General features: G+C 37.2%; 2 protein-coding genes across 4 annotated transcripts in view; one reads left to right on the forward strand and one right to left on the reverse strand.

Moving 5' to 3' along the window:
* C6H12orf50 (chromosome 6 C12orf50 homolog) overlaps positions 1 to 9,296 on the reverse strand; it is a 33,066-nt gene extending 23,770 nt beyond the window's left edge. The window contains exons 1-2 of the mRNA XM_028490316.2: positions 9,196 to 9,296; positions 8,727 to 8,847 (exon numbers count right to left, since the gene is read on the reverse strand). Of these exons, the coding sequence (XP_028346117.1) occupies positions 8,727 to 8,847; positions 9,196 to 9,207 (133 nt within the window). The 5' untranslated portion in view covers positions 9,208 to 9,296. The remainder of the gene's footprint in view (positions 1 to 8,726; positions 8,848 to 9,195) is intronic.
* A 5,817-nt stretch (positions 9,297 to 15,113) lies between these two features.
* On the forward strand, positions 15,114 to 27,640 carry RLIG1 (RNA 5'-phosphate and 3'-OH ligase 1). Of its 3 annotated transcripts, XM_028490423.2 has the most exons (8): positions 15,296 to 15,389; positions 15,700 to 15,896; positions 18,596 to 18,713; positions 21,528 to 21,623; positions 22,402 to 22,518; positions 24,371 to 24,568; positions 25,636 to 25,805; positions 27,102 to 27,325. In XM_028490423.2, the coding sequence occupies exons 2-8, from the start codon at positions 15,834 to 15,836 to the stop codon at positions 27,288 to 27,290; spliced, it is 951 nt and encodes a 316-aa protein (XP_028346224.1). In that variant the 5' UTR covers positions 15,296 to 15,389; positions 15,700 to 15,833; the 3' UTR covers positions 27,291 to 27,325. The 3 variants fall into 3 exon arrangements, with proteins under 3 accessions (XP_007122007.1, XP_007122008.1, XP_028346224.1); XM_007121945.3 differs by lacking the exon at positions 15,700 to 15,896 and having other exon boundaries at positions 15,114 to 15,389; positions 27,102 to 27,640; XM_007121946.4 differs by lacking the exons at positions 15,700 to 15,896; positions 22,402 to 22,518 and having other exon boundaries at positions 15,114 to 15,389.
* The last annotated feature ends 71 nt before the right edge of the window (positions 27,641 to 27,711 follow it).

Raw genomic sequence — 27,711 nt, forward strand, 5'->3', positions numbered from 1 at the left:
GTTCCCTTTTCTCCACACCCTCTCCAGCATTTATTGTTTCTAGAGTTTTTGATGATGGCCAATCTGACCGGTGTGAGATGATATCTCATTGTCGTTTTGATTTGCATTTCTCTAATGATTAATGATGTTGAGCATTCTTTCATGTGTTTGTTGGCGATCTGTATATCTTCTTTGGAGAAATGTCTATTTAGTTCTTCTGCCCATTTTTGGATTGGGTTGTTTGTTTTTTTGTTATTGAGCTGCATGAGTTGCTTATAAATTTTGGATATTAATCCTTTGTCAGTTGCTTCATTTGCAAATATTACTCCCTTTCTGAGGGTTGTCTTTTTGTCTTGTTTATGGTTTCCTTTGCTGTGCAAAAGCTTTTAAGTTTCATTAGGTCCCATTTGTTTATTTTTGTTTTTATTTCCATTTCTCTAGGAGATGGGTCAAAAAGGATCTTGCTGTGATTTATGTCATAGAGTGTTCTGCCTATGTTTTCCTCTAAGAGTTTGACAGTGTCTGGCCTTACATTTAGGGTTTAACCCATTTTGAGTTTATTCTTGTGTGTGGTGTTAGGGATTGTTCTAATTTCATACTTTTACATGTAGCTGTCCAGTTTTCCCAGCACCACTTATTGAAGAGGCTGTCTTTTCTCCACTGTATATCCTTCCCTCCTTTATCAAAGATAAGGTGACCATATGTGTGTGGGTTTATCTCTGGGCTTTCTATCCTGTTCCATTGATCTATATTTCTGTTTTTGTGCCAGTACCATACTGTCTTGATTACTGTAGCCTTGTAGTATAATCTGAAGTCAGGGAGCCTGATTCCTCCAGCTCCATTTTTCGTTCTCAAGATTGCTTTGGCTATTCGGGGTCTTTTGTGTTTTATTTAGCTTTATTGCCCAATCCCCCTGGCTTTAATATAAATGGCAAGAAAACATCCTTGTTTCTGATTAAGAGGAAAGGCTTTCAGTTATGCCAGTAAGTATATTAGCTCTGGATTTTTCATATATGTCCTAGATCAGGTTGAGGGAGTTTCCTTCTACTTTTAGTTTGTTGAGTGTTTTTATCATGAAAGAGTGTTGGTTTTTGTCAGTGCTTTTTGTTCATATACTATGATGACCATGACCATGGTTTTTTTGCCCTTTATTCTATTGATCTGGTGTATTACATTAATTCATTTTTTGTAGTTAAACCAACCTTGCATTTCTGGGATAAATCCCACTTGGTCATGAACTAAAATCCTTTTTTTAATGTTGGATTTAGTTTCCTAGAATTTTATCAAGTATTTTTGTGTGTATATTCTGTATAATCCTATTAATATTATATTACATCTGTAATGTGTTACAAAGCCCAAAGCACATTGTTATAATTATTACTTTCTATAACTTTGTATTTCTTAAAGTAGTTGAGAGGAGAAGGGAAATACATATCTATAGAGTTTGATACATTAGCCTTCTTATTTATCATTTCTAGTTTTCTTCATTTGAGTTACCACCTGGTATCATTTCTTTACCATAATACAGGTTTGCTTTCGCCTGCCTCTTTTGTGCTGTTCTTGTCAAATATATTACATTTCTAAATGTTATATGTTCAAAATACAATTATATATATGTACATATATATATATTTTTTCTTTCAGTACTTTGAGTATGTCATCCTACTGCCTTCTGGACTACTTTTTTTCTGGAGAAGTCAGCTGTTAATCATACTGAGGTTCTCTTATATGTGACAAATCATTGTTATTTTGCTTCTTTCCAGAATTTGCTTTTGTTTTGGCATTTACTCTTTTAACTATGATGTGTCTAGATGTGTCTATCTTTGGGTTTATTCTACTTAGCATTTGTTGTGCTTCTTGGATATGTAGGTTAATAATTTTCATCAAATTTGGGAAGTTTTCAGCCATTATTTCTTTGAATATTTTTTTCTGTTTTCCCTCCTCTCATTCTGGTACTCCCACTATACATGTACCACATTTCTCTGAGCTTCTGTTCATCTTTCTTTTTCTTTTTTTTAATTGAAGTAAAATTGATTATAATGTTGTGTTAGTTTCACATGTACAGCAAAGTGATTCAGTTATACATACATATACTTCTATTTTTTTCAGATTCTTTTCCTTTATAGGTTATTATAAAATATTGAGTATAGTTCCCTGTGCTATACAGTATGGTCCTTGTTGGTTATCTGTTTTATATATAGTAGTGTGTATATGTTAATCCCAAACTCCTAATTTATCCCTCCCCCTCCCCCTTTCTCCTTTGGTAACCATAAGTTTGTTTTCTATGTCTGTGCATCTATTTCTATTTTGTATACAAGTTCATTTGTATCTCCCCCCCTTTTTTTTTTGGATTCCACAGACAAGTAATATCATATGATATTTGTCTTCTATGTCTGGCTTACTTCATTTAGAATGATAATCTCTAGGTCCATCCATGTTGCTGCAAATGGCATTATTTCATTATTTTTTATGTCTGAGTAATATTCCATTGTATAAATAAAGGGAGAGGGTCCAAATCAATAGAATTATAAATTAAAAATGAGAAGTTACAACTGACACCACAGAAATACAAAGGACCATAAGAGACTACTACAAGCAACTATATGCCAATAAAATGGACAACCTAGAAGAAATGGACAAATTCATAGAAAGGTACAATCTACCAAGACTGAACCAGGAAGAAATAGAAAATATGAACAGACCAGTTACAAGTATTGAATTTGAATCTGTGATTTAAAAACTCCCAACAAACAAAAGTCCAGGACCAGATGGCTTCACAGGCAAATTCTACCAAACATTTTTCTTTTCAATTCTATACCTTTTTCAGACTATATGATGTCTATTGATCTATCTTTAGTTTGCTGATTCTTTCTTCTGTCAGCTTAAATCTGCAGTTGAACCCCTCTAATAATTTTTCATTTTGGTTATTGTTCAACTCTAGAATTTCTATTTCATTCTTTTTCATAGTTTAATATTTTTCCAATAAAATTCTAATTTTTTGTGCAGTAATTATCTAAGTTTGTAATGTAATTATGTTATTTTAATAAATTATATATCAATAATAATTGCAATGACAACTCAATCCTAAAGAAACGTATTAAAGAGATAAGTTAATGACTATAAGGCTCCATAATGTGGAGGCTTATTCTTATAGAGAATTTTAAAAATTTAGATTTTAATTTATTCTATTTTATTTTATTTTTATTATATTTAAATTTGACACCTATTTGCTTTTAAACTTGGAGATGATCACCAGAAGGATTAGGCCTCTTTTAAAAATGTCTGGTTTAGCAACAGTTAAATGAAATCTTTTTTTTTTTTTTTTGGCCGTGCTGGGTCTTAGTTGCAGCATGCGAGATCTTCGTTGCCGCGTGCAGGATCTTCGTTGCGGCATGCAGGATCTTTAGTTACGGCGTGTGGGATCTTTTAGTTTGGCATGCAGAATCTTTTTTTCTTTTTTTAGTTGTGACATGTGGGATCTTTCTTTTTTTGTTAGTTGCAGCATGCAGAATCTATAGTTGTACGTTCAAACTCTTAGTTGTGGCATGTGGGATCTAGTTCCCTGATGAGGGATCGAGCCCTGGTCCCTGGCATTGGGAGCATGGAGTCTTAGCCACTGGACCACCAGGGAAGTCCCTAAATGAAATATTTTTCAAAAGAGTCCAAAACCTTTTTTAATTTGTTAGCAGATTAAAGTTTAAATTGCAAAAAGACTAACTGGCAGTTTTATATTCCCAGACAAAAAGTGCAGGACTCAAGTATTGAACTTAGTGCTTAAAGATAACAATGGCAAATCAACTAATGGGAAATTGCTTTTGGCAAACACCTCATTCTGGAAGAGCACAGCTGGTAACTTATCATTGCTGTGGTACCAACTCACCTGCTTAATATGGACCACATGATGGGTCTCAATTCCTTGATCAGAGGCCCTAGAAATTTTCACAGGTTACACATTTAAATGCATAAATTTTATCTTATTTTAACTGGCTACAAACTTACATGTGAATTGCACAATGCTATGTATGAAACAATAGTTATATTTCGCTACCAAAAAAATCGTCATTAATCCCACACTGATCATGTGCACCTACTGAAACATAAAGGTAGATTTTAAAATAAAGGTATAACTTTGTAATTTAATTTTTGTCTAAGGTGAGATGATTTATTTTCCCGGTCTTGGTTAATATGAACCTTGGTAGGTAAATGTCCCTGGAAATATTTTAGGAAATATTAGGTCTACAAAAGATCAAATTATACCTTCTGAGGTACTGAAATATTTTTATAATGAACAGATGATGCAGTAGGTTCAACACATAATTCAAATGAGCTTCGTAGTTTCATCCAGTCTGGAAATTGAATCCTATTTCCTAGAGCACAGACATCTGTCTGGGCAGAGGAAAAGTATTTACCTGCTTAACATGAATAAATACTTTTCTGGACTTCCTGGGATAGAATTCGCCATTATGTGAAAGGTAGTACTATGTACCTATGTTTCGTGGTTGGGATTCATCAGTAAACAAAATAAAGATTCCTACTCTTACGGAATGTTCATTCTATAGGGAGGACTCAGACAACAAACAAGAGATGTAGTGAAGAAATAAATTATATTTTATCTGAGAAAATAAGGGAAATGGCAAAAGAGAACCAAGAACTAACTCCTAGAATATACCACATGTAAGAGGATGGGGAAAAGAGGAAAAACCAGTGAGGAAGAGGAAAAACAGAATACTAGGTAGATAGGAGTAAAACAAAGAGGTACAGGGTCTTGGAAGCTAGATAAGGAAATTATATCAATGAGGGAGGAGTGATCAAGTCTGTCAAATGCTGCTAATGGTTCCACTTATGGAAGGACTGAAAATTGACCACTGGATTGAATAATTTGTATATCAATGGTGAAAGAGGCTGAAAAGGATGATTTACATGGTATTAAGAGAGAATGGGTGGGGAGTATTTGATAATACCAAGTCAAGGATAACTATTTTGAGAACTGCTACAAAGAGAAAGAAAAAAATGGGGTGGTAGCTTGTAAGAGGATGGATTAAGACAAAGGAGATTTTTTTTTCCTCAGTTCAAGTTTAATAGAAACTACAAAAGATCAAAAGTGATACCCTACCACTGTACACATCAGTTGGCCTGTCCCGTAATACAGCTCAGGCCATTCCCTCCAGAGGAAGAAAGGCTGGCAATTAGTATTTAGAGTATAACTGAGAGAGTGACTGAGATGGGGAAGGGTAAGCTCAGTGGAGGAATTGAGTTCAAAGAACTGAGAGGTTAGGGTGGTAGATCATATACTTACATATTGGAATCACCACGAATTGACACAGGAGTACAGTTAGAGTGACTGTGAGCCAGGAGTTCATACTTGTGAAAAATGGGGAGGAAGGACGTGAACAGGTGTAGACAAAAGCAAAAAGAACAGCAACGCCGAGGGGGGATAATGGCATGAGATACAAACTGGATGGTTTTAAGGAGAAGGGATAGAGAACAATCTGAAATTGGCAATAGGACCCAAGGAAACCTTCTACCTCATCTCCAGATCAGGTGGTACTTGAGAACTGGGGATAAAAACAGCCACCACTTGGAGAGTGCTGCTGGAGAAGGATGGGGGAGTGACACTTACATTCGACTATGAAGACGAAGGGAAAGTTCAGGGAAGAAGTTGAAAAAGAATTCTGCTGATAATGAAGGTTGGGGAGGAGTGGAAGAAAGGGGCCAAATGAGGAGAGGAGTGAGTCATTTGAAAGATGGGGTTTCTGATAGTGACTGATGTGAAATAATAGAAAATACATTCGTCTCTGCCCCCAGTTACTGGCACAGAGTTCCTAAAACCTTCGTGATTTCCTAAGTAAAAAAGAGCACTGGGAACATCTTTTGTTCTAATATTTGGCCTTTGACCCTGGTTCCTGACACAGAACTCCAAAATCCCTTAGAGTTTCCTCAGTGTTGGGAGTGTCCTTTGTTCTAATGAGGTGACTCTGGGTGGGCTCCTGGTGGCTTCATGAGTAGGGTTTGTCACCAGAAAGACCAAGCCAGCATTAGAAGCTTGGAACTCTCAGCCCCGCCCCCATGTCCAGGAAGGGGAGAGGGGCTAGAGATTGGTTTAATACTCAGTCATGCTTACCTGATGAAGCCTCCATAAACATCCCAAAAGTATAGAATTCAGAGAGCTTCCAGGTTGATGAACACATCCACGTACTGGACAGTGGCACACCCCAGCTCCACAGGGACAGAAGTTCCTGTGCTTGGGCCCTTCCAGACCTCACCTTATGTGGCTCTTCATCTGGTTGTTCATCTGTGTGATGAACATCCTCTATTACAGTAGAGGATGCCATCCTCTATGGCATCGTCTATTACAATAAACTGGTAAACATAAGGAAGCATTTCTCTGAGTTCTTTGAGCTGTCTAGCAAATTATTTAATCCAGGGAGAGAGATCATGGAAACCTCCAATTTGTACCCAAGTTAGACAGAGGCTGTGGGTAACCTGGGGACCTTCTACTTGCAATTAATGTCTAAAGTGGAAGGTAATCTTTGGGGATACAGTCATTAATCTGTGGGGTGTGTGCTAACTCTGGTTAGTGTCAGAATTGAATTAAATTATAGGACACCCAGCTAATGTCACAGAGAATTGATTGGTGTGGGAAAAAACCCACTTGTATGGTGTCAGAAGTGTTGTGAGTATGGTACTAGTGTGAGAATAAAGGAGAAACACACAGGAGTATTTCTTTTTTTCCCTAGGGAAACTGACATAAACAGGAATAAAGGGCAGAATAAAATTAGTCCTGGTGAATTCAAAACATATAAGTGGATTTGTCCCCTGGACAGATGAAAGGAGGTTTGAGGAAGTAGGGTATTAGCAGCCTATGAAGCCTGCTTATCCCCTCTCATGATGGAGGTAAAACGGCTAGGGGAAGGATTTGGTCCCAGTGCATGGATCTGGTTTTGACCCTACTGAGAGAGGGGAAACTTTATTCCAAAGTTAGGAGCAGTTTTGACACATGTTGAAGAAATTGAGACTTCCAGAAAAGCTAGAATTTATTTTTGATGTCCAGATTCTATGCCTAATAAATGAAAACAATAAAATGTATCCCTACAGAACTTAGCCCAGGGCATGTCTTATAGTGGGGAGCCCAATAATTGTTACACAGACACTATACCTTTCCTTTGCCCAGAGATGGAGTCTTTGTTTTCCTCTAGTCCTAAAAGAATTAGTTTGAAAGATAGCAATTTTATCCATAGACCTTTAGGAAGCAAACTATTACACCAGATATAGAGAATTTAGTACAATGTCCTCATGAAATAAAATCACACTAGATGTAAAACAATGGGATCAAGTTAACCACTTAGTAAGTGTAATAACTTTCATCCCAGTAGGTTACCTTCAGTAGTTATCTATCTATCCCCATCCATCTGTCCATACATCCAGTTTTATTGAGCATCTGTGCTCCAGACATTGTGCAAAGCATTGGTAAAGAAACTAGTTATGGGGCTTCCCTGGTGGCGCAGTGGTTGAGAGTCCGCCTGCCAGTGCAGGGGGCATGGGTTCAAGCCCTGGCCCGGGAGGATCCCACGTGCCGTGGAGCAGCTGGGCCCGTGCACCACAACTACTGAGCCTGCGCTCTAGAGCCCATGAGCCACAACTACTGAGCCCACGTGCCACAACTACTGAGCCCACGTGCCACAACTACTGAGGCTGCGCTCTGGAGCCTGTGTTCCACAGCAAGAGAGGCCACCGCAATGAGAGGTCCAAGCACCGCGACGAGGAGTGGCCCCCGCTCGCCACAACTAGAGAAGGCCCACACACAGCAACGAAGACCCAATGCAGCCAAAAATAAATAAATTTAAAAAAAATAGAAACTAGTTATGATCCCCATCCTTGTGATGTTTACAGTCTAGTGAAGAAAAACATTGATCAAGGTACCACATGTATAATGAATGCTATGAGATCAGAGTTTTCCAGAAGACTATAACAAAGAAACATAATTTTTAGTCATTCATTTGCCAAGGATTATCTGAAGCCAAGTTTTCAAATCCAAAGGACTGATATTCTGTAAACTCATTTCTAGAATAATTCCATCATAAGAAATATGGTAGCCACAGCAGGAGAGCGGCATAGCTATAGCATCAGGGAAACCTGACAATCCCAACTTCTTAAGCAAGGTTCTTGCCATTCACTGTTATAGGGCGTGGTGTCTTCCCTATCCCCTTCCCAGAACCTAGTTTAAGGTTCATCACGTAGTAGAACCTCAGTGTCATTTAGTTGGATTGAAGTATGCCACTTACTCTGCAACAATGGGATTGCATTTTATCCACAAATGAAGTCTTAGGAAGAACCACACATCTAGCTGTTCTTCTAGAAGCAGAAGTGTGCAAAACAGAGCATGCCCTTGCTCTCCCCACCTACGAGATAAGGGCACAACGGTGAGGCCAGTTGTGCGATGATTTGCTGAGACAGTTCCACTCTACCTAGTGAGGTCAGTAGTCCTCTCACTTTTCAGATGAATAAATCCAGTTTAGAAACACAGAGAAAGTTTGACTTGCCCTTTGTTCACTACATTTTTGTTGACTACTTGATGGCTCATTCTAAGCTTCATCTCATGATTCTTGATAAAACCATCCCAAATCATTCACTGGCTGTTAAACTGCATTGCTCACCTTTCATACTTTATTTAACGTGTCACTCTATGCTGCTACTCCAAAACCAGATTATAATATGGTATATCCGTGTTATTCAAAAAAAATACTCACTGCTACTTGGTGGCAAAAATAATCCATTGATATTTCGAGGTTTGCTGTGATAAAAGATACAACTGATCTTCACACAACCAAGAGGCTGAGCTTCCCAGAAGCATGAAATGCTGCAGTTTTGCTAGACAAAGGAGGTGGGGGAAATGTAATGATCAGATGCCATATTCACAATAAATACCATGTGCTACAACACAACACAATGTGACAAAAACTACTGCAATTGCTGATTTAAGATCACGTGTTTCTAGGCTTTGAGTGTTTCTAAGCTCTGCTATTTAAAAGATGCAATGGATTTCCTAAAATATACTTGCCCATTTTTTTAAGAATTTAAATTGAGCAAAGTGCAAAATGCCTAAAATTAAGTAATGGAAGGAAAAATCATTTCTTCTCAATTGTGTTGTAAGAGTATAGTTCAGTATTATCGAAGGAAGATGCTTTTAACAAACATGATGATGCTGAGTAATTCTACCTGCATTTCCATGTGTCTAAATCTGCAACGTGGATCTAAACATTTTCCTTCTCTCCATAATGAGCACACAGTGTCACTGCCAACGGCCTCTTCACAGTGTCGGAATCGGCACTGGGAACCCTAAAAGGAAAAAGTAAACAGTATAGAAAACTCAATAGATGAATGTTAGTGTTTAACAACAGATTACTAATCAACTAAAGAAAATATGAGATCAAATTAAAATTTAAAAAAATACTACAAATACAAGGCCATAAAGTCTAAATTCTAGCAAACCAGTCTAATTTTAATGAAAGACACGAGATAATCTAATGATTAAATAGTACAACACGCCATGAGTCACCGATAAAATTCTCCTTCTTGTTATCAGTTAATCCATATGGCTCACTAAGGATAAACATATAAAAGATCAGTGACACTCTTAATCACAATCCAATGACAGAAGAATCTAATTTTTCTTTCTTAAGAAGGCCAGAATTTTTTTTTAAGAATCATCATCCATATTCTAATTGTAGAGATGATCTCTATTAATCATATCTTTTATTAGACAATTGTTTTCTTAGTTTATGGAGATACTAAGTGTATTTATATAGGGAAAGTGAATGGAGCTTAAACTTTATATTATTGTGGAATTTTAAATAATTAGCACATTGTGCTATGTTACATTACATGTATATGCTATATGCCCTTGGTCTACAATTGTGCCTATATATTTACACATTTATATCATTATATCCCAACAAAAGCAGATATGGATTATTTTAAAGGGCTGCTATTTTTTAATTTTATATCTTTTACACATAGATCCACAGTTGGGAAAACTTCAGGTCATTGGCTTTTGGGGCAGAGGGTGGGTAACATAGAATAAAAATATCCTATTAAACTCATCCCTTTTTTAGACACGTGTTTCAGGGTTGTTCCTTATTATTTTTCCCACCCTCTTACTCTCTGTCTTCAGTCTCTCTCCCTTTTAAGGTGGATCTGTAGGTCTCGTAGTCTAGGATAGTGGGCAGGAACCAGATAAACTGGTATTTGAACTCTACTTTGCCCATAATCAGAAAGTCAATCTGTTACTCACCCTCTCTGTGCCTCAGTTTCCTCACCTGTAAAAAGCGAATAAAGTGCCCTCCTCACAGATTGTTGTAAAAATTATGGGAGATAAAGTATTGTGATTGCTATTATTATTTTTATTTTTCATTTATTTATTGAGAACTTACTAAGTATTTGAGGATACAGCAGTGAAATAGACAAAACTCTCTGCCCACATGGAACATAAATTCTATTATTTCTTATCATCCTAGGGTTTAATCTTAAAGTAACAGGTAAGAGAAGTAGATCTCATTCTTACAGTCAAGTTGACTCCATTCAGTTGTCCTAGCAGAGATGAAATGCTTTAAACCAGACACAGCATGTCTTTCACTGAGTTCATTCTGATATGAACATGAAGCTCCAAACACTGAATTTCTACATTTCTTATTTGGTTTCATTGAGATCCATTAATCCTAATCACTTAGATTAAATATTTTTTCCCATTTTAACTTTATAAACTTCAATTCATGTTTGGCCAACTTGTTTGTATTACTTTCTTTTCCTTTTTCCATGATATTAATTATTTGCTGTTACTTTGACAGGGGAAAATTCAGTAATTTCGTTAATAAATTTCAAAATAGGGGGTAAATTAGATTTATTTAACTGTTTGATAGTGACCTGAATTTAATTAACTATTTGAATTTATATGACTGGAATCACATTAACCAAAACAGTATGATGTATCATATAATGTTTCAATATTAGGAATTTGATGTTTCAAGGAGCCATAATATAGGCAAAAGTGCCACAGTGAGGATTAAAAAGCCAGGGGCATAAAACTGGCGTATAGAAGGGTAGTTTCAAACAATTTTAAATTATCCCAGATTTTATCAGAGAAATTCAATATATCAAAAATACATGATAAGGATTTACTTCAGATTTTAAATATATAAAGTATTTTGTGGGAAAATAGTAAATTTTGATTCAGCAATGCAAATTATTGCCATATCTTCCTTCATTCTACTAAAAAGCTTAAGCATGTGAAGTACCGTAAATTGTACAATATTTACCTTTATGCATATGGAATTAAAAAAGAAAAAGCAGTCATTCCCAACTTCTGCCATTTTCAACTCTCTTGCTGCTAATCCTATGTTTTTTAATATAAGAATTGCAGGAATGAAAATATAAGAACTATGAATGTGTAAGGGGAAAAAATAATTTCTCTTCCACAGTCTTTCAGGAAAAAATAATTTCTCTTCCACAGTCTTTCAGTAGTATTTTTACAACTGACCTCCTGTTGACAGTATATTCCACAATAGATAATTCTTAAATAAATTTAAATTAGAAGATACCTTCTCTAGCTTTGCAGAAATGTTGAAAGTGGTTGCTAGTAAGCACACAAACTCAAACTTCTAGAATTTTGCTCACTGTTACCTAATCCATTATTTGCTCATCATAAATGACCTCACATCTAACTGTAGGCTAGGTTACCTTAGTGAATACTGTACAGTAATTTCTCTTACTCAATTCTAGTATATTGACCAGAAAAAGCTAATAAAAATAAAATAGTACGTTTTATCCTTCAATGTTCTGATTGAAATTGGAACATAAACGAGTTCATACTTTCATAATTAATAAGTATTAAGTATTTCACAAGTAAATATTTTCTAAACTCTTATTTCTATATATGATTTGGAAACAAAACAAATTTTTAAATAGGTAAATATACTATCTATTTTCAAGATAAAAGTAAAGTTATTTAATTATGTACTCACCGCTATGCACTGATTTGAAAAAAATCATTCAGATTGCGATATTTAATAGATGCCTGAAAATAAATTGGACTACTTATTCCTATATTTCAAGATAAAAGTAATTTAATTATGTACTCACCGCTATCCACTGATTTGAAAAAAATCATTCAGATTGCGATATTTAATAGATGCCTGAAAATAAATTGGACTACTTATTCATCTCGTAGCTATATTCCATTTACTCTTCAGCCATCATTAAAAGGGGAATAGCTTCTTCCTATAGCAGAAAGATTCCAGAATGCTTGCAAATTCTGAGAATTTGTTGAAAGCAAAATGAAGTACTCTGATTCCCAGAATGAGACATTTCAATCAGCAGTTACTGAGGTCTTCATCTTAGTATCTTTACTAAAAGAACTAGAACCTAGCAGAAATTAATAAAAATATCCATAGAAGGTAACTTAGAAAATGCCATAGAGATGACAAATTACAGTAGATCAAAATGTATTTTTAAATTGCAGTGTACTTTTAATTGTAAATTTAAAAGATCAAGACATAATAGATTTTCATCTTGGTTAAGTAAAAAAGACCAAGTTGGTATCAACTTTTTGAATACACTGCTTTAGGATAAAAATCTAGGAAATAAGCTAAAATTTAGAAAAGAGTTATTCACCTATAACTGTAAATAAAAGAAAATAATAAAAAGAACTACGCATTAGAAGTAAATGAAGTAGAGAATAAAGACTTGACTAAAACCTTGGAAATAATAGCAATGATATATAGAAAAATCTAATATCTCCACTTTTGTTTTGCCCTACCTTCTAACTCTAGAATAACTGTACCCATCTTAAGCACATAGGTTACTGGGAGAAACACCCCTAAGAAATAGCTTTAAGTGGTCTTTGCCTCCAGATAAACTTCCTCTCCACCTATGAACTTTTAGCTGCATTGGATTATTTTCAAATACTGTTACCATACACCATTGTTGCATGATTACATTAACATCATGATTAAAGCCATTGTGAAAACCCATGTTTTACATAGGGGAAAGGCTGAAGAAATGCTTTTACCTCTTGAAGTTAGTTTTGAACAATTATGTTCCATTAGAAACAGCAAAAACACATCAAACCCAGAAGGGAATTTTTTTTTTTTTTTTTTTTTTTGCCATTGTAAATAGATCTGTGCATTTTGGTAGTGTTTAGAATGCCTGGAACCCTAATTTCTTCCTTTTTTCCAACTCTCTTTTCCTTTCCTTTCTTTCTTTCTACCCTCCCTCTCCCCCCCACACACACCTTTTCCTTATCCTCTTCACTCCTTTCCTGTTGTGAAATTCATTCTAGTTTTTCAGGGAAAGCTATGACTAAACCCAGGACGATTTTTTCTCCCTGTAATGAGTAAAGAAGAGTTATGAGAAATTTGCCTGCACAGCTCAGGGTAGGCCTGAAAATTCTGTGTTTTTGTGTTGGCCGAGGTACACTCTGCACTGAATCTTTCATTTTGGGTTCATGCCAGAACACTAACACATGAGAGAAAAAAAAAAGTCTTTCTTCCAGTTTGTGTTAACACCACTTTAAGTACTGGGGCTGGTAGTCACTCCTTGCTGACTCTTCAGACTTATGAGAATCGGGCAAAGGGGTTGGCTGCTACCCATCAGAGAGAGGAGGAGTCCAGATTGTAACTGTGAATGGGTTCTGTGGCTGTCCCCTGCGTTGGACTCCCCTGTTTCTGCCAGAAGCTTTGCTCCAGACACTGATGAAATCAAAGCACTAGAAATAAAGAGTGCTTCCTAAAAAATGGTTAGCTTTGCTGCTACTTTCAAACAGCAAGTGGAATGTTTTGGAAGATGATCTCTTCTCAGAAATGATAGAATGTTGGAACTAAAAGACTCTGTGGCAGTTTGGGAAATGACAGTTGAGAGTTGTGACGGTTATTTAATTGCTGTCTCCTTGAGACCAATGAAACAAGCTGCTTTTTAGGATTCCTCTGGAGGAACAAAGTCACTGGTTTTTGACTACAAAATGCTAAGACGTTTCTGGTCCCAGGATCTCACATCAGGTGTTTTCGCCCCCAACCCCCTTATTTATTTATTTAATTTATTTTTCCTATGAGAAAATCAAAGATAGCAGAAGAGAAAGTAAATACTTTTATACAGCAAATCTCTTCCATCCCTCCCCTCTGAATCCAGCAATCAAAAACCAGTGAATTTTTCGGAGGGTTATTTTATTCTTTGGGAATTTCCTTATACATGGATAACTCCCAGTGAGCTATAGTCGTTTAATTTTCTGAGGGCTAAATCAGGAAACTGCTGGGCAGTCTGATAACCTGCAGATAAGACAATTATAGGAATGAGACCTGGGCATTGTCCAGACACATAAAAGATGGCAGTAATCAAAACTCCTCTACTAGGGACTACTAGCTTCAATGAGATAGAAAGGCTACTATTACTAATTATTTAATATTTATTTTTATTCAGTCATTGACTGTCATTACTTACCCTCCAAAGTTCTTTTGAGCAATAAGTCAAAGCTGTTTTTACCTCTGCAGTTGACTGACAAGTACTCAAGCCATTCGGACTCTGTTGGAGCTCATACTTAACTAAGGTAAATGAGATTCCTATGAAAAATGGAAATTGAAAGCTGGTTGTTGGTATTCGTGTGGTTTTGGATTGGTCTAAGGCTACACTTTGCATTCACTCTGGAAAAGACACCAGAACCAATTTTGACCATATTATGCCGCACAATGAGGCGTAATACAAACGGTAATTTTTCTTTTTTGGTAGGGTCCTAGATGTTTTAATTGTAGCGTTTTCTAATATTTTTTCCAGGGAAATTACTTTTCATTTCGCCTTGAGATGTCTCCGCATATTTCTAAGCTTCTACAGTGCTTCTCCCAGGAACATATTAAAGAGAACAGGCAAATTGGTTTCATCAAAATGGTGTTAAATCGCCACCTAAAATGACTCATTACTTATCACTTGATAGCATTTAATTTTCATAAATATCATCGGCTACTAATACACACACACCAGAAACGGATCTTTGTGTTTTTAAGGTCATCACAACCCTGAGGGACGCTCGCGAGAGCACACACGGAGGTACCTTGGCTTCCGCACTACAGCTCCCAGAAGGCTCCGCGGCCAGAAGGCCGCTTCCGGGCGTGAGTCCCGGCCCACCTCGGTGCTGGGGGATGCGGGAGCGCGGCCGCGGGGCCAGCGCGCGGAACGTGCGTACCTTGAGCAACGCGGCCGACTGCTGTGGATGTTGTCCTGGTACGGACCTGGCACTGTTCGTAAGCGCGCTTTCCACTCGCACTGTCTGAGGACCCACCATGAGGCGCCTGGGCTCGGTGCAGCGGAAAATGCCGTGTGTGTTTGTGACGGAGGTGAAAGAGGAGCCTTCCACCAAAAGGGAGCATCAGGTACCGCGGAGCGCGGGGCCCGCGGGGCGGCCGCGGGTGGCTGCTCCCCGCGGCGCGGGCTGCGTTTGAACCCGGAGAGGGCTCCCAGGCGCGGTGGAACTGCCCTGCAGACTGGGGGCGGGGGCGGTTTGCAGGTTTCGCTGGGGCGGTCTAGGATACGGGTCTTCTACACCCCGAGCTCCAGGTTCTTGTACCTTCGTAGTTGCAAGGGAGGGAATCTGCGGGAGAATTTTTCTGATCCGGCGATTCAAACTTGCCATCGCATGGAAATTGAAAACCCGCATCTTAAATAATGTTCCTTTCTTCTTAGGTTACCACCTTTTGAGGAAAATCCCTTAAGTAGTCGTATAGTCACCGCAAAACAAGCTTTCCTACTTTTCACGAGTGTGGTGTCAAAGTGGAGATTTTAGAAGACTTCCTTCACCTGTTCAAACCTGGGAACCGATGACACTGTTGACAACTAACCTAAATAGGTCACTAAAGATCAGACCTCGTGTATTGTTACCAGTAATTAACTACTTGATTCTAATTTTGGTGTTTCCATCTCAAAGTTTTCTATTTTCACAGCAACGTGTTTTACACATAGAGAGGGCCCTTAATACTGGTGAATGATCCTGTATCAGGATAACTCTTTAATTTATAGTAAAGTCCTTGATAGCAAGATCACCACTTATCGGTTGGGTGCTTCAACTCATCATACAAAATCAGCATGTGCATTTGACTCCACCTCCACTTCCCATTAACATCGTTCACACTGGCCTTCTTGTCTCCCAGGCTAAAAGACTTTTAAGGCCAAGACTGCTGTGTTATTTCTAGTCCCAGTTTTTAGGACCTGACACATGGTAGGCACTGGATAAACCCTGGCGTCATTTCATGCCAGTTTTCCATTTACCTCGATGCTTTTTACCTTATAACATCTCACTGCCATCGCTATTATAGTTCTTAATATTTTATGCCCTTATTGCACTAAATTGTTCTTTCTTGCCTCTGAGAATGATCATTATTCTTTCCTAGTTAAAACCCCGCAGTTACTACTAAATGTCTGTAGCAGTAGTTGTCAAGCTTTTATTTTTTAAGCCCTAACAAACTTAATTCATACGAAACAATGTCATCCTGAATAGTGGTTAGCTCTAGCTGTGATTCTCAACTTTGTATGTTGCGGGTGGGAGGGGAGTAGTTTGTAAAAGCACTCTCCACCCGGAAAATAAGCCCCTTCTCTTGTCCCTCTGCAGTCAAGTATAGCTTATAGTGTTGTTTACAGCATAGCATTCAAATTCTTAACTGCAATTCAAGCATTCTCATTAATCAGGCCCAGTCGTAAAGTGCCTGTTGGGCCCACAATGAGGTGCCTGAACTCAGTGTAGTGAAAAATGCCATGTGTGTTTGTGACAGAGGTGCCTACTTAAAGTGACATATCTGTTCTAGCAAAGTCTGTTTCATCCTGTGAACATAGCAAGCACAATCCTTTATGCTCAGGCTACGCACTCTGCTTGGATCACTTCCAGGATTTTTTAAAAATTTGGAATCAGAACTTCTCTATGAAATCTTTCATTTTTTTTTTTTTTTTGCTGTACGCGGGCCTCTCACTGTCGTGGCCTCTCCCGCTGCGTACAAAGGCCCCGGAAGCGCAGGCTCAGCGGCCATGGCTCACGGGCCCAGCCGCTCCGCATCCCGTGGGATCCCCCCGGACCGGGGCACGAACCCGCGTCCCCTGCATCGGCAGGCGGACCCTCAACCACTGCACCACCAGGGAAGCCCTAGCTGTTACTTTTTATACAAACATGCCTTCTGTTTCCATTCAGAGTTTAAAGACTTAAGTGACAGAGAAGGAGAACTTTGCATACCCCTTGGTATCTTATGCTGTCCTTTGGACATGTCAGTAGCATGGAGTGGTAGGTAATTCATTCTTATGGAAGGGATATTTGTACTCATCAAGAACTCCATAAAGTCATCTCCTCCCTAGAATCTTTGGTAAATTTAAACACACACACACACACACACACACACACACACACACACTCACACACACACAGCTATTGGGCCAAACCTTGGTCCTACTGCCACAGGTTAAATTGATATCTTCTGATACCAATGTTATAAGTTACTGATAAATCCCTAACCATTCAGTTTTATCTTAAAAATACTGAATCAGTACCAGAATGGGGCTAATTTCCTAAGTTTGCCAGACTCTGAAACAGTACTTCATTTATTAGTCTTAAGCCTATCACACCAGTATGTTTATATTGTACAGTGTTTTTTCACATTATGTAAGGTGAGTGTTACTTCAGATAATTCAGACTGTAAAACAGTGGCATAGCCTTTTCTCATAAATGAAAATAAATTACAGATAAAAAGTTGGTAGGAATCCTAGAAACTGACTTTTCCTCCATTCTTAATAGTCTTTTTTTGGCTTGTCTTCCTGACAGAAAAACCACAAGTTAAATATGCAGTTTACTACTGATAAAGCTGAACGGGTCCCCATTTGTTTTTCTCCTCAGCACTTATCATAGCTAACATTGTACTATACATTTTGTTGCTGTTATTGTCTCCCTCCTTAAAATGAACCTTCCACCAAAGGCAGGTCCTTTTTTGTTCACCTCTATCCCAGTGCTGAGGACAATGCTTAACCCATAGGAGGCATTTAGCAAATAATTGTCAAGTAAATGACTGAACACACTTAACACCTGTGCTAGGGATGCAGCTCTGCATAGGACATGGTTCCTGGTGTCAAGCTTATTATGGTGGATAGAGAAACATGTGAATACAGTTGACCCATGAGCAATGCCAGGGTTAGGGGCTTGGATCCTATAGCAGTGGAAAATCCGAGTATAACTTGTGGTTGGCTCTCATATTCGAGTTTCCTCCATAACCGGGGTTCTGCATCCAGGATTCAACCAACCTTGAATGTGTAGTACTGCAGTATTTACTATTGAAAAAAAAATCTGCATATAAGTGGTCTCATGCAGTACAAACCTGTGTTGTTCAAGTCGACTCTGATTACAAATCTGTGTGGAAAAACATGTATTGCTATGATAGCATAGAAGGGGAGTGGGTGATTTGTAATAACTTCACAGGAGAAATATTTTGAAGGATAAACTAGTGATCATCCCTTAGAACTAGTGAAATTAAGAACTTCCAGGTAAGAGTGTGTGCAAAGGCATAGAGGCTATTTATCTTAAACCAGTTTTCTCTTTCTCTTTTTTAAGCCATTTAAAGTTTTGGCAACTGAAACTATAAGTCACAAGGCATTAGATGCAGATATACACAGCGCAATTCCAACAGAAAAAGTGGATGGAACATGTTGTTATGTTACTACCTACAAAGGTAATATAAAACTGTACTACAAATATTACTTATTTTTCTTAGTCACTTAAACTATATATATCTGAAATGGGGCATTGCTCTTCATAAACCCTTGGAAACCTAAGTATAATAGGAAAATAAAATCACAATTGGTATATTATACTTATTTATTATATCATTGTATCTTTCTCTTGGGGGAAGAAGGAAAGATAACTAATATTTACTTAATACCAATTAAGGGCCAGGCAGTATGATAAATGCTTTATATGTGTTATCTCTAATTTGCACAATAAGCCTCTCCATTTCACAGAAACGGAAACTGAAGCTCAGAGAACATAAATAATTTGTTCGAGACCATATAATTAATGAAGGCTCAACTGGTAATAGGGTTTATCTGACCCTAAAGCTTGTTCTTATTCCACTGATCCCAGTGCTGATTCCATTGTTTTTATTACTATTGGCAATGTCTCTAATTTATTTCATTTTAATGTACTTTAAACTCAAATAGAAATTGTCAACTATGTTAAGGAAAAAAATGCATTGAAAAGAGAGAAATAATCTTTGTGATTTTTTTCTGGATAGTAAAATTGAAATTACCTCTCAATTCCAGCAAGAGAAATAGAACAGTCAAATGCATATTGGGCACATTTTTTTTTTTTTTTTTTTTTTTTTGCGGTACGCGGGCCTCTCATTGTTGTGGCCTCTCCCGTTGCGGAGCACAGGCTCCGGATGCGCAGGCTCAGCGGCCATGGCTCACGGGCCCAGCCGCTCCGGGGCATGTGGGATCTTCCCGGACCGGGGCACGAACCCGCGTCCCCTGCATCGGCAGGCGGACTCTCAACCACTGCGCCACCAGGGAAGCCCTGGGCACATTCTTTATATCAGGAAATCTCTTCTGAAGTGCATCTTTTTTCATGTTTAATTGTGATAAAATACATATGACATAAAATTTACCATGTTAACCATTTTTAAGTGTACAGTTCAGTGGTGTGTACAGTTCTCATCGTTGTGCTGCTATGAACACATCCATCACCAGAACTCTTTTCATCTTGCAAAACTGAAACTTCCTACCCATTAAACAACTCAGCATCCCCACCTTCTTCCAGACACCATTCTACTTTGTCTCTAGGATTTTGACTACTCTAGGTAACTCATATAAGTGGAGTCTTAACAGTATTTGTCTTTTTGTGGCTAGCTTATTTCACTTAGCATATTGTCCTCAAGAGTCATCCATGTTGTAGTACATGTCAGGATTTCCTTCCTTTATAAAAGGATGAATAATATTTCATTGTATGTATGTACCACATAATTGTGTGTATATACCATTCATCCATCGATGTGTACTTGGGATGCTTCCATCTATTGGCTCTTGGGAACAGTGGTCCTATGAACATGGTGTACAAATATCTGAGTCCCTGCTTTCAATTCTTTGGGGTATGTATCAAAAAATGGAATTGCTGGATCATATACTAATTCTTTTTAAAATTTTTTGAGGAACTGTCATACTGTTTTCTGTAGCAACTGCACTATTTACATTCCTAGCAGGACTTCAGAAGGGTTCCAGCTTCTCCATATCCTCACCAACACTTGTTTTTTTCTATTTTTTTGATAATAGCCATCTTAATGGGTGTGAGTGCTATGCATTCTTGTATGTTTATTGTGGAAAGAACAAAAGGTCCATTCAACAGAAATGACAATGTAGTTTTAATCTGGTTCTTCATATTATTTATTGGTATAGCTAATATAGTGCCTAAACCAAACTTTAATCAATAATTTTTAAGATAAATCTCTGATTTATATATTTGAAGAAACTAAAATATTTTTTTAGACTTATATTAAGAAACTTCAGTGTGCATCATATGTGTAATCATGTATAATGGTGGCAGTTAAACAAGACTGGATTGCTAAAGAAAACTTACAGAACCCAGAGTGACAGTGCTTGCAAATTCACAGTTTATTACAGGTAAAGGATAGGCAATGCAGCAAAGGCATTAAAAGGATGCGCATCACAACCAAAGACTCTCTCACAGCAAAGGGTCTGGTGAGACCAGGTGAAAGCTTCTGTGGTCCCCCGCCCCGACTCCTCCCCCATCTTCCTGACAAATCCAGGCAGGCCACACTCTTAAAGCAGGGACCAGCACTGATATAGGCAGGGAACACCTCAGAAACCGGGAATCTGAAATGGAGTCTCAGCTGGGGATTTTTATATTTTGCTGGTCCTGAAGGCATCTTCCTGCTAAGTAACCAGCCTCAACATCAGCCCTCCAGGAGTCTCACTGAGACCAGGTGCAACTCCTTAGCCTGACTGTTGTCAATAAAGAGTGTTGGCACCGGCCCTGAAACTTCTCAGATCCCTGACTGTAAAGCATTGCTATTAATCAGTGTTCTTTGCCTTGACCCCGGGGGTCAGAGCCATGCAAAACAGTTTAGCCTCACTCCACATTTTTGGGAATTAACCCTCATAGCACATAGTTCGGTTTCAGGGAAAGTGTGAATACAGTTTTCTGGTTGTTACCATTTAGTATAGAGGTAGCTTCGGTTTCTCACAATTGCTAGTTTCTAATAAAATATGGCTGTGGAATGTCCTTATGTAAGAGTCACATTTGCTTTTTATCTCATCCCCATCACCCTTTAACCAAAGACCTAAGTCTTATACATCAGGTACTGTTAGGTAGGATGTCTGTTATACTGCATATTTCCCTTTGTCTTCTGGGTTGCTTCTCTTAGAGGAGATGACTCCTACTGTTTATTGAAAAATTTTATACGGAAATGTCTTTCAAGATAAATTTTATTGTTTGCCTCTTAAACTTTTTTTTTCCTTTCATTATTTTTTAGGTCAGCCATACCTTTGGGCTCGGCTAGACAGAAAACCTAACAAACTAGCTGAGAAAAGGTTTAAAAATTTTCTACATTCAAAACAAAACTCGAAAGGTTAGTGGGTCCTTTTTTTTTCTTTTTTTTTTTTTTTAAAGCTTTTCACGATTTAAGTTGAAATTTTTGGCTTATTTCTTGCTATGGTGTTCTCTATATTATATCCTTCTTTACAATTTAAGCACTTAGGGAAAAGAAAAAATTATAATTGAATATCTTTATATGTAAAAGCATATTCTTGAAAAATATTTCAAAATATTTTCCTAACACTTCTGTGACTCTTCATTGTAGCATGTCCATTTTATTAAAACATACAAATTATTGTGTGTGTATATATATATATGTATACACATATATATATAATGAGTGACACATTTTGGTTTTGTGTACCTAAGAGACAAATGGGTAATTTTATAAATCAGGCACAAATCTCAAAGGATTATTAATATTTTTAATTATTACAGTAGATGCCTCTAAATATTATATAAGTAGATATATACATTTATTGTTATATATCCACTCATTCATACATATAACCTTTATATATTTATATTCATAGTGCATTAAAAATTTACCATAAATCACACATGCTGGAACATTGGTTGCTTTAGTTAGACTGTTACTACTGTCACAGATAGTGGTGGGTTCAAAATTGAAAATTTAAAGTGTTAGTACCTTAACCCTGAGAAGTAGTCACATTGTGGTGGTAATGAATGGAGACTAATTATATGATACCTGACATTATGGGGTGCATTAGCTGTTCCCACTTTGAACTTGTTCAGTGTTATATATATTTTTTTAAAGTATCGCCACACATAAGATTATTTAACTCTTTTAGAATTTTTTTGGAATGTTGAGGAGGACTTCAAACCTGTTCCAGAGTGCTGGATACCAGCGAAGGAAATAGAACAATTAAATGGGAATCCAATGCCTGATGAAAATGGACACATTCCTGGTATTATTATACATTCAATTGGAAATTACAGAACTTAATTTTAATATGGTTCTTCATGGTATTTATCTGTATAGCACAGATTTTCTAAGTCTAATTTAAGTTTAACGATACCAAAGGTGTTTCATATCAAGAACGTCCTCTCAAGTTTAGAATCTTTTCTCAGGTGGACAGTTTACTACCTGTAGTCTGTGAAGATTAATAAAGCATTGAGTGTGGGAATAGCCTTGAAGTGTTGTCAGGATGACGGTATGTTCTAATCTGAAATGGGATATTAAGCCTTTTACTTTTTAGACTGGGGATAACAATATGTATATATTTTTTGCAAAGATCCTAGAAGACTGTCTCAAAGGGAAGTGAAAATAGGTGTCTCACAGTAGTTTTTCTGGAGATGGGAAAATTTTGCAAAAGTGTGCTGAGTAGAAAGATAACTCCAGATCAAAAGAACCTATAATGTGCAAAGTACTCTCTTTTTTTTCTTTTTTTTTTTTGTGGTACACGGGCCTCTCACTGCTGTGGCCTCTCCCGTTGCGGAGCACAGGCTCCGGACGCGCAGGCTCAGCGGCCATGGCTCATGGGCCCAGCCGCTCCAGGGCATGTGGGATCCTCCCAGACCGGGGCACGAACCCGCGTCCCCTGCATCGGCAGGCGTATTCTCAACCACTGCGCCACCAGGGAAGCCCCAAAGTGCTCTTTGATTCTAGTAATACAAACGTGAGGAGGATCAGAACCTTTATCCTTGATGATCTTTTAGACAGTAGGAAAAATCTACCAATAATAGTATGATTTAAGAACTAAAAGGAAACAATACACAGGGTACAGTTGGAGAAAAGAGGAAGAACTCCTAGTTCAACCTGTGGTGGTTAGAGGAGGCTTCTAAGGAGAGTGGACATTGAAACTGAAGCTTAAGAACCAGGAAGTTAGTTGGCAAGGGAAGGGAGGTCAGCTTAGGCAAACTCCCACAAATGGGAGAAATCATGGAGTCTTTGAGAAATTTTAAATAACACCTTATTGTGGCTGGAATGTTTAGAGTGTATGACACTTGAAGCTATAAAAGTAGAGGCTGGAGATGTGGAATGGGCTCAGAACTTAAAGGGGTTTATATTCCATCTGAAGAAGTTTGAAGTTTATCCTGAAGATGATTATTAAGCAGAGCTACAGCAGAACTAAATTTAAATTATTGAAATAGAATTACAAGGGGTGGGGAATTGGAGATAGTAGATCAGCAAAGAGGTTATTACAGTAATCTGGGCGAATAATGAATGCCAAAGATGTGATGGTCATAATAGTGTTTATGCCCTAGTTTGTCTTTTTTTTTTTTTTTTTTTTGGTAGGGAATTCTCCACAACAAAGAAGCCTAATCTGGCATCAGTAGTTAGGAAGGGAATAGCAGTAACATTCAATAAATGTGGAATCAATAAATTGTTCAGTATTTACTGGAACAATACAGTAAATTGCAGAACACTTGCATCTGTCTATTGTCCCTGAAACTGGAGAGAAGGTGGAGAGAAAACTTAATTTAAAAAAAGGTTTTGGTGCTGTGTCTTAGAATGGTGCTCAATTCTTATTGAAAATGTGAATTTTCTATTAAAAGAATGCTGAGTGCTCTGAATTGAATAATCAAACAGGTTAATTCCTCAGCAGAATCAAGAATGAGACCTTACGATTAAAGAAAAAGATTATGATTTACAAAGTAGTAAAACTGCTAACATTTCCACTGATGTTAAAAGTGATACCTGTGTGTGATAGAACATCCAGCAAATACAGAAAATTTGCAACAAAAATTAAAATTACCTTAGGTCTTAATCCAAAGAAAAACAGTGCAATAAAAAACACTTCTTTCTTTAAATGATAGGTTGGGTACCAGTGGAGAAAAACAACAAACAGTATTGCTGGCATTCCTCTGTAGTAAATTATGAATTTGAAATCGCCCTGGTACTGAGGCATCATTCTGATGATCCTGGTCTTTTGGAAATTAGTGCAGTGCCGCTCTCAGATCTCTTAGAACAAACCCTGGAGCTTATAGGAACCAATATTAATGGAAACCCATATGGTGAGTAAAGCCTTTTTCTTGTTTAGTTACAGTAGTCATTTTTAAAGAAAACTTCCTAGGTTCAACTGAAAAAAAATACACACTAAAGAAATGACTAATAAACTTGAGTTATTTGTTTTGGTTTTTAGATTCCATATATAAGTGAAATCATACAGTATTTGTCTTTTTCTTCTTTCATTTAGCATAATATCTTTTAGGTCTATCCATGTTGTTGCAATTGGCAGAATTTCATTCTTTTTTATGGCTGAGTAATATTCCATTTTCTGTGTGTGTGTGTGTGTGTGTGTGTGTGTATGTGTGTATACACACCCCATATCTTTATCCGTTCATCTATTGATGGGCACTTAGGTTGCTTTTCATGGCTAGGTAATTAGTTTAGCATTAATTAATAGCTAGGAGTAAAGTAAATAAAAGAATTAGCAATAAATAGCATATCAAGCATTAGAATATACACCATGATGATTTGAGTACAAGTCCTGAGGGCACTATGGAGTATTGTTAACCCAGGGATGAAGACAAACCCAAGGTCATTAAAGCTGGAATAGCAAAATCCTATACAGAGATCAGAAGCCGATTGGCAGGTGAAAAGAATCTAAGAGTAATTATACAAGTTATCAGATGCAGCATGGCTGTTTGGTAAATACTGAATGATAGTTGAATGTGGCTAATGGTGTAGAGCAGCAGTTGGTGGACTTTTCTATAAAAGGCTAGATAGTAAATATTTAGGTTTTTTGGGCCATATCTCTGAAACAGGCCATAGAGAGTACTTAAATGAATGGGTTGGCCGTGTTCCATTGAAACAATTTACAAAAACAGGCACCTGGCTGGGTTTGGTCGAAGGTCATAGTTTGCCAATTCCTGGTATAGAGCACACGAAGGTGGAATTTAGATTTAATGGGATAAGGTGCCGACTTTTGAGTGAGGGCACTTGTCTCTCTTCAAGGAATCAAACTTTTTGGTAAATTTATTCCTCAATGTTTTAGAGGCTTTTTTTAATTTGGAGGGAGAAATTTCCTCATTCTTTTTGAAACTTCTGTATGGCTAATGGCAAAGTTTTACAATTTTAGGGTTAGGAAGCAAGAAACATCCATTACATCTTCTTATACCACATGGAGCATTTCAAATAAGAAATCTACCTACTTTGAAGCACAATGATCTGTTGTCCTGGTTTGAAGGTTGCAGAGAGGGTAAAATTGAAGGAATAGTGTGGCACTGCAGTGATGGCTGTTTAATCAAGGTAATGGCAGAAAATAATTAGTGGGATTATGTCATTTTATGTTCTTAAAGTAGAAGTGGCACTAAAATGCTCTACAAATTGTAGTAATTCTGATATGTAGTAATTTAATTTCTTCATCTCACATGCCGCCATCTTTATATGATAGAGTTGTGTTTCCCAATATGTATTTATTCTGTGGGGCGTTGGTTCTTCTAGATGTGCTTCAGAATTAAAGTGATGAAAATGTCCGGAAAACCCTGCATACTATATATTGCCTTCTTGGAAATTCATGTTGAACATTAGTTCATTACATTCTAGTTTATCAACATTAGAACATTAATGCAGCATTTCTCAAAGGTACCTGATTATAGAATTTGTTGAGTTAAAAGAGTGCCAAGGTGACAGTTAATATATACAGAATGAATTCTTTTACACTTTGCGCCCTTTCTGTCTCCTGGACTTGTCTGTTTGATTTCACATAGGTTCTAGTTTGTAATGTTCAAAACTGGACCCTAGTCCAGTTTGGACCAACCCCAACTCCAAACAATTCACTGAAGCCAAAAACTTAGATATCATTTTTAACCCCTCTCTCCATCACTTCCTACATCCAATTATCAGTTCTAAAAGATTCTCATCTATTGCATCTGTGTACTTCTTACCAACCAATTGGCTGTTGATTTTAATTTAAAACAAGATTCATGCTTGAATTATTTTATCACCCTCCTCAGCGTTATCTTTCAGTCTTATCCCTGTCCTGTGCATGCTTCACAAATGAATGAGAATACTACTTCCCTGCATAAAAGTGTTCAGTGACATTAAGATTTTTCACGATCTGACCCCTGCTAAAATTTCCAGAACTCTTTACCCCCATCTCCCAAACACACCCACGCTGTGTATGTTCTTAACTAAATGCAACCAGAGCAAAACCACGATTCTATCACATGATATTTATTTTGGTTAGAATGCCTTCTGCCCACATTTTTCAATTGGCTAACTTCTGCACTCAGCAACAGACTCTTATTATTCATTACATTTTTATGGAGCCCCTGATTATGTTCCTGGCATGTTTCCAGCTGCTGGAAATAAGAGTCAACAAAACAATGTCTCTGCCTTCATGAAGCTTACATTCTAATGGGGAATATAGACAATAAGCAAGTAAATATGTAATATGTCAGGAGAACAGCTATGAAAAAAAAAAAGGGTAAGATGACATGGAGCCTTAAATAGTGCCTGGGAGATGGTAGACACTCAAAAGATTTGTAAGTGAATGAAGATAATACAGGCTAAAAGCCAATACCCTTTTTTTTTTCTTTTCAGGTCCATCGCCATCATCTTGGTTTATGCTGGCCAATCCCAGATACTTATATGAATTCAAAACCAGTTATTATCAACATGAATCTGAACAATTATGTGTATGCCTTTGATGCTAAGTGTTTATTTAATCACTTTTCAAAAATAGATAATCAGAAATTTGGTAGGCTCAAAGATATAATACTCAATGTATAAACTGGAAATGCAATTAAAAACCAGCTTCTTTGTTATTATATTTCAATATTGAATACTCTGCCATGTTTAGAAGGTAAAAATATCTGAGGAGTTTCTATTTATTGTTCAGTGTCTAATATAGCAACATGTCTTCTAGCATTTGAAGAAATGAATTTCCCACCTGCAAATATCTATTCAAAATTTTCTTGAGAAACAGCAAGTGAGTTTTAACCTCTGGAATTTAAAATATAATAATAAGCTGCCCAGCTTGTACAAAGGTTGGATTCAGTCCATTATACATGGGTAGTAGCATAAAAGACAAACCAACAATTCTGGACCATTTACTTTAAAAATTAAATAGTCTAAGCTGAATTTAATATTGCTAGACATTTAAGAAAACTTATGGCTCAACTTCATAATGTATTTTTATCTATGTGTGTAT

The sequence above is a fragment of the Physeter macrocephalus genome, chromosome 6 (assembly GCF_002837175.3).
Source record: "Physeter macrocephalus isolate SW-GA chromosome 6, ASM283717v5, whole genome shotgun sequence".
NCBI lineage: Eukaryota > Metazoa > Chordata > Mammalia > Artiodactyla > Physeteridae > Physeter > Physeter macrocephalus.